The 7796-nt window shown below is 53.8% G+C and overlaps 1 protein-coding gene across 1 annotated transcript in view; it reads right to left on the bottom strand.

The window, feature by feature from the left end:
• ST14 (suppression of tumorigenicity 14) overlaps nucleotides 1-7790 on the bottom strand; it is a 17290-nt gene extending 9500 nt beyond the window's left edge. The window contains exon 1 of the mRNA XM_026863571.1: nucleotides 7761-7790. Coding sequence (XP_026719372.1) covers nucleotides 7761-7784 — 24 coding nt within the window. The 5' untranslated portion in view covers nucleotides 7785-7790. The remainder of the gene's footprint in view (nucleotides 1-7760) is intronic.
• Between the last annotated feature and the right edge of the window lie 6 nt (nucleotides 7791-7796).

Here is a 7796-nt window from a genome sequence, read left to right as displayed (position 1 = left end):
CCCCCCCCCCGTGACCACGGCAGGTCACAAGCCCACAACCTCCAGAATCTCTGCCTGCCGGCAGATGAAGCTGCAGACAAAAATCCGCCCCTACAAAGCGCCCGCCGTGTGGCAGGTGTGTCACCCGCAGCTGGCAGGGCACAGCACGCTATGAACAGCATTCCTGTAAGAGGAAAGACCAAGCTACTTCCTCCCTTTATATTTGTGTGTCGCTCTGTACATCTCCTGGGCCAACACAGTGTTCCTGCTGGCATTTCCCATTCAGTGCAAATACCGATTAAAAGAAACTAAAAAATCAAGATGAACACACAAGACACCCCCCACAGCCCACCAACAGCCAGACTCTTGGACAAGGCGAAGGAAGAGCAGGAAGGAGGATCGATACCCGTAGTGCCATCACCTCCCCACGCCGGGCTGGGCGATGAAGAGGAAGGTCTCTGTCGCAGAGCAGAGCCCTGCAGCAGCTGCAGAACCCTCGGTGCCCTGGGGTTTCGCTTTCTCACACCTCCTGCTTACCTGCCCGCCATCCTTGCCCTGCTCACAACCCTGCACCTCCACCCTGGGGGGAAATGGCTGCAGCCCCAGATGTTTCCAGAGGCTGCCACACAGCCCAGAGCATCCTTGGTCCAGGAGGACATTGGGGGGGGACCCGGATCTGCACCCACTACCCCGGCAGCTCCTCTCCTCCCCAGAGCAGACCGCAGCGCTTTCTCCCTGTGCCTCCCTCAGGTAGGGAGGGCTCCCTGTCTGCTGCAAACTGCCCAAACCGTGAGGATGCCTTGACCTTCTTGCTCACCGTCTGCCTGTTTTCCTTTCTCCCGAGCATCTGGCAGCTTCCCGGGCAGCAGCACGGGGCTCTGGATGCCAGCAAGGACACCACAACACAAAGTGCCGACGAGCACAAATTCGCTGCGTTCAACCCCTGCGCTCCGCATACGGGAACCTCGTCCCCACAAACACGACGCCGGGTCAGATGCTGCCTGTCCTCTCTCAGCCCAGGGCTGACACAAACAGACCCTAACTGGCCCGGCTTCATTTGATGAGAATGTCACAAGCCCCCAAAAGCCAGGAAAGACATCCAGTGAAGGGGATCCTGTCGACAGGGAGCCCTTGGAGCCCCCTGCGCTCTCAACAGACCCAGGCAAAGAAGCCCAGCTCCCACTTGCATCATTCCTCTGCTCCTTTTGCCCTTTTCTTCACTCGGTCCCTCCTCTCCTCCCACCCTCCACTCCTCACCCAAGCCTCTCCTCCCCGTGGTATTTGCCCGAGGCCCTTTACAAAAGAAAGGGACACGGCAGGCACCTTACCCTACATTTTTGTAAAGGACTAAGTTTAATCCTCTGCAAACACTTACTAAAAGGCCACCATGACCAGAGCAACCTACCAGCTTTTGCACCATCTTCTCTCAGAATAATCCGAGTTTATCACTTGGCAGCTCTCCACTACAGCACGGGGAGGAAAGTTTTCACCCACTTGTGAGATTCACAGCCTAAGGGCCAGCAGAAAGAAACCAACTCTGAGGTGCCAGGCTGTTTCTGCCACCAACATCCAGGCACCCCTAGAAGAAATGAAAGGCCAAGCAGAGCCACAGAGGACAATCCCGTGGGGGACGCTCTGATTCCCCTTCAAGCTTCTACGATCAGGCAGGAACAACTTGAAAACATAACCCCAAGGAAACTTCAAAGCAGAAGCACACAAAATAAAGCTTAAATACATACAAACATCCTAAATCAATCCTAAATCAACCCAAGTCAAGATTGCCTGGAGTTTGACACACTGTCTTTGAAACAGCCATTAGTTTCCAAATCATGCAAGAAATACCCCCAAACCAGGTAAAGAGAAGAAATCAGCCTCAAATCTCAGAAGCATCTCCCTTCTCCCACCATGGCGCTGCTTGCAGTGCCAAGTCCTCCCAGGACCTCCAATACATTGCTGCTGTTAGCAGAAAGAAAAGTATTTAATTCTCTTCTAACATCTGCAGGAGCCTGTGGCAAGAAAACACCGCTGGGGCTTAAATGATGAATCTGTTCCCACAGCAGCAGCTTTCCCAGACTGCTCGGGGTCAGGGAGCTCGCAGGGGGATGACGGTGTCTCTGTGTGCTCCGAGTAACAATTTTTGGGGACAAGCTGTTGAATCTTGGCCTTCGTAACTCCCCTGGCAGGCTGAATTCATTCAGATGACGTTTTTTTCCCGAAAGAGGGATCACGCCGTAACGTTACAGGGTGGTAGCAGCAGCAAAACAGCACAATGACATCAGGGCTCCTCTGGCTAGAGCAAAGAAAACCCTGTTTTCAAACAGTGCACCCTCCGGCTGCGGGTACCTTCAGCCCTCTGCAAAACTCCCCAAAATTCGGTTTCATCAAACTGCCAGAAAAAAAAAACAGGAGGCTCAGCCGCAAGCAGGAGATACTGCTGCTGTACAAGGCCATCCTGCACAAGACCATGGCTGACACATCCTCCTCAAGCTAAAGATTGTGTCTTTGCAGAGAGAAAGCTCTTAGAGGGGAACAACTAATCGGTGTGATTAAACCAGAAGGAAAACACAGCTCCCCTCCGCCTCCAACACATGCAAACACACTCCCTGTGCCTGCACCTGCAGCGTGACCAGAGAAGTTAGGCAGGAAAACTCACCATCTGATCTTTCTTTGGACAATTTCTCTGCTCTCCTTGGAAAAAAAGGATGAAAGATCTTAAACCTGAGAGAGCTTACAGCATGCCTTTGTCAGTCTGTTCTTGCTCCAAAGCAGAGATGGCTGTGACCCCCCCACAGCACTGAGAGAAATTCAAGGAGCGCGGGGACTCCGAGGGAGGGTATTTTTGTTACTACTCCTGTACAAGCTGCGTAAGCGGACGCTGACACTGTTACTCGCCAGAAGTTACCCAGTGATTAGAGGCAGATACAAGACTGGATCCAAAGATGTTCCCGTCCCTGCCCTCTGCTTTATATTCCAGATCTCATCCCCTCCACCCTCACGCCTTACACACACCGTTATGTTCCCCAGCCAGTCCCAACGCTGGCGTGAAGCTGCTCTGCAGAGCTGCCGCATGTCGCAGCCTGGGTCAGCCACAGCAATCCCTGCCAACTCTCTTCTCAAGAAAAGGCGAAGGATCTGAAGCATCCCCCAAGCACTACAGGAATGCTGAATCAGGCCGTGCCAGGAAGATTTCAGATGGGGCCCCATGTCCTGACCTCTGAGTAAGAGGCTGAATCTTCCCGGCCCACAGTCAGCACGGAAAGCACCCGTTTGACCTCAAGACCAGAGTCGTCTGTGCCCAAAGAACGTGGCTCAGCCTCCACTCTGCTGCACATCCCGCTCCTGCCCATTGGGGAAAAATACCTCCTCAGGGTGCTGGTCACCAACCTCTAAGCTGGGCAGAAACCAGGCCGCATCAAAAGCAAGACAGGCTCAAAAGATCAGTTAAATCAAGCAAAAGACAGCTGTGATTTTAATCTCCTTTAGCCAGCGGTTCTGCATGTCCCCTCGCAGGTACTGAACAGTCCAATGCACCAGCAGATGGGAACCAGAGAGGATCTGAACACACGTCCTGCTCTCACCTTGTCCGTGATTCCCCGAGAAACTGTCTCTAGCCCGAAGTGACTCAAGGTCTGACTCTCTCACCCTTCTCGAGGAAACTACTCCAATAAACATCATTAACAGAAAACCTTCCTTGATATTCTCTCTGCCTTAGTCACAGGTTCAGGTACTTCCTCTTGCTCCTCCTCGCCGTCACCGAGGCAGCGTCACGGAGGCTCCTGGTCGCAGCGTCAGCAGGGAAGCCACACGCCAGTCAAGTGAAAGGGCCAGACAGACGATGCCCCATTTCTTCCACACCTCAGAGTACCATCTCCACGAGGAAATTTGGAAAAGGAGTGCAGCACAGACAGATTTATAAAGCACTTGGAGGTCTCCTACACACAACTCCTCCGTGCAGAGAGGTTGGAGTCCTGCGCATAAGCAAACCTCCCTGCTCCTCCTCCGTAAGCCAGCCACACGATGTATTTTTAGACAGCCAACCCTACTCTGCCAGACTGGACAAACCAGATGCAGAAGTGACTAAGTCTGTCAGCAGGAAATTCAGCGGGTGCCCGGGGATGGTGGGGCCTGTCACAGTCAACTCTGAACTGGGGGTGCCAACCCGAAAGTGGAGATATCCTCCTGCAACAGGGGGTGGCAGAAAGGCTGGGACGTGCCACAGAGGGTCTGTCTGGGGTCAGCATCTCCCACTGAGGCTGATTTCTGGCTAGTCTGGCAGTTCCAGCAAGGCAGTGTGACGTGTTCCGGGCAGCAAAAGCCCTCACTGCTCCCCTCTCCTCCCAGATAAATGCTCCATCTCCCACTCGGCTGGGGCTGGTTCACCGGACCCTGACCCATGTGGAGTGGGGGCTTGGCCATTAGTTTCACCCACCCCTTATCACTGCTGGTTGATCTGCTCATCCAGCACAAGGCAGCCAGGAGATTGAGCTGCTTCCCTTGGCCTTTCTCAATGCTCTATACTCAGCTGCTCAAAGCAGAAGTAAGAGCAGGTGTGTAACCAAGGCAGCCTCACCGCAAAAGACCCACGGTCTGGTGCAAACGTACATGGGCAAGAAATGGAACCTGCAAAATGCCAAGTCGGAGGTGGCCTGGGGAGGTCTCAGGTGAAGCAGAGTCATCGGACTACACGGTTACAGTCTTGCTGGGTAATGACAGCCTGCAGATCCCAGCCTGTGTATCCAAGAGGCAATTCCCACCTCCCCTTTTCCAGCCACACCTGCCTCAGGTGGTGTTCAATAAAAACGAAAACAAATATCCCAGGAGCAACGAGAGGAATGAAATCCATCGACTCATCAACCAGCTCAGGACACCACCAGCAAGCCAGTCTCAGCTTGGGATGCCCCAGCCTTTGAGATCAACAGGGTGGGCTTTAAGAGCACAGAAAGAGTCAAGACAGTTCTGTTTTCAAAACCTGAGGCTTCCTAGATCATCCTGAAAGCCAATACCAGCTTTGTGGTGCTGGCACGAGGGAAAACAGCCTCTTTTCCAGAAGAAAAAAAAAATCTAAAAGCTGCTGACACACGGTGTGCACAGCGTACAACTTGCTTCACCCAAGTAGCTCAAGTGCAGCTACATAACTCTTGAGACCAACTCTGCACTGACTCTTGCTACAAACCCCGACACTCCACCAGGAAGAGATCTGATAAGAATAATCTCAATTCTCTTCTTATTCTTGGTAAGAAACACATGGAAACAGCACGCATCAGAGCTAAGTTCCCGTAAAGCATATTCATGCTGTGTTGCCTCAACACAGGCAGTAAAGGAGTGAAGAAACTGTCAGTGTGTTATTCTTCATCTTCAGTTCCTTATTAATGGCAATGACACTATAAAATGATGACATCAGAACCAGCGAGGGAGTATGGAGCAGGAAATAAGGGCCACAGAGTCCTCCTGACTCTTTACCTTCCAGGCACAGAGGGCAAATGCAATAGTGAAAGATACAAGTCACAAGTCACACACCTATTTCACACAGCAATTCCGAGCTCAATCCTCTACAGTATTCAGTTGTCTTGTGACCATCCTGAGTCACACGAGAAACCAAATTCCTTTAGGTTTATTACAGAAGAAACTAAAGTTAATGTTTGCCCATGACAGCACGGGCTGGGCTTGCTGCCCCACACCAGGCTTATCAGGGCAGTGTCATGGAACACAGCAGCTCAGAAAAAGCAACTACGCTTTTGACTGCGTTTGTGATGGAGCAGAGACTTTTACATCTAAGTCTGAGCAATTCTGGGGGAGAAGTGGGAATTAAAGCTACCTTCCAGGCCTGATACATGTAGCCACGAGCCATGAAATTCCTCCCTACAACACAGTTATATCCCAAGAGCAGAAGAGAGACGCGCTGCAGATGCAAATAGCTTACTGAAAACACTCTTACATCTTTCCTGGTACAGGCGGTACTGTCTGAGCAACAAAAACACCCTCCAGCAGCCTAACAAAACCAGCTGCGCTCCAGACCTCAGTGCAACACTCCACGCTCATCACGACATTTCGCCCACGCTCTTCACTGATTCTTACAATTTTGAGGTGGATCTGGCCCGCAACATTTGACTGTTTGGAGCCAAACACCAACATCTCCCACCAGGCGAAGCCTTTGTCTGCACACAGCCGCTCCCTCCTCCTCCCCAGCCTATCGCCCGGGGGTCGCAGTTATTTGCCAGGCTGGCCCCTTTGCGTGGACACGGCATCGCTACTCCTGGCAAGGTGAGAACCTTTGCCCTGATCCCTTCCCCACAGCCAGGCCCTCAAAACCTCTCTCGCTGCTCCCTCAGTGGTTCTACAAAGTGATCTTTTGTTTGCTGAGCAAAGGTCTGGCACACTCTCGATTGGCCTCAGCCTTTTTCTCATCGTGCCTTCCTTATCCCTGTTTGCCTTTGGCACCAACAGCAGCAGAACTGGCCCGAGCAGCAGCTCACCCACCAGGCACTACCCCAGAGAAAAGCGTTTCCGAGAAAAGAGGAACAGCCTCTCCTCACTGCACCCAAGAGCTGTCACACTCTGCCCCAGGAGGAGATGCAGTCGCCACAAAACAACTCACATTTGCTCCTCTGTCATATTTACAGGGAGGCAAGTCCAATGACAGTGGGTCCGTGAGGGACAAATTCCTCAGGCTGTTAACTGCCAGGAGGGCAGGGACCACTTTCCGGGAAGTCCCCCCAAAGCAAATCAGCTCCTCCTGAACTGATGCAGGGGGAAAAGTGATGCAGAACCAGGGGAAAAACCCTGGCACACCGCTGCCCCGGTGTGAGGGGACTCGCTCAGGTGCTCAGCCCTGCCATAAAGATGCGCCAGAGCTCAAGACCTACCTTTTTTTTTTTTTTAATCCCAAGAGAGTAAACCTGGCAGGGAAGATCACCCGCACACAGCGATGTCACCCTGACCCGGCTAGGGAACAGGGAGCTCGAGCTGCGCAGTACCAGCGAGAGCATCTCCTTCCCCCTCCCGGCAGTGGCCGCGGCCCCGACACGCAGGACAGTGGGGCTGGAGGCAAGGAGAACTTTTCCTTGCTGGAGCCCAGCTCCTTCGCCGCCGCCCGACAACAACCGCTAAAGCCAGGCCTCCGCGGGTCGGCTGGAAAGCGCTGCTGCCCTGCTTTAACCTAGCAGCCCGGTTTTGGAACAGCAGTGTGGCACAGAACAGGCTCTGGCGGTGCGACCCACAACACCAGTCCCTGCCCACCCCTCTGCCAGGACGACCTACACGAAAAACCAAGACCATGGCTTAAGCTCGCTCAAACTTTCCAAGCAGCCTGATAACGCATCAGTTAATTAACAAAGCCCCAAAGCCCTCGCTTAAAGTCAAGACCTTCTGAACAGGTTTAGTTAGATCTGTTGCTAAACAACCCAGACCCGTGCGCTGCAAACGTTCACCTCCACGTAGCTGATCTTCCCTCGCACCCCCGTGCCCAGTTTAAGCCGAAATCCAGCCGGTCCGAGCGATGCCGGGCGCTGACAGCGAGGCAGTCCAACGCCGGCACAGACTGCCGCATGGCCACGGGCGGGATTTCCACTTTCCCAAAGTTGGTTTTAATTTTCCTGCTCCGCTGGGCTCGGCGGCGGCGCCCGGATGGCCGAGGGGGGGCAGGAATCTCCCCCACGTCCCGAGGGATCCGGAGCCACCGGCTGCTCCTGACCTCGCTCGGAGGAACCGGAGCGAGCGGAGGCAGCTCGGCCAACGGCGGAAGGGTGCTGGCAGCGCCCCCGGCCCCGGGGGGCGGCTCTCACCTGCGGCTGGGCGCTGTACCTCATGCCCACCCCGGC

This window comes from Athene cunicularia (assembly GCF_003259725.1).
Source record: "Athene cunicularia isolate RWA chromosome 24 unlocalized genomic scaffold, athCun1 chr24_part1, whole genome shotgun sequence".
NCBI classification, from domain to species: domain Eukaryota; kingdom Metazoa; phylum Chordata; class Aves; order Strigiformes; family Strigidae; genus Athene; species Athene cunicularia.
The sequence above is the reverse complement of the archived record's forward strand: the minus strand, read 5'-3'. Positions and strand labels throughout refer to the sequence as shown.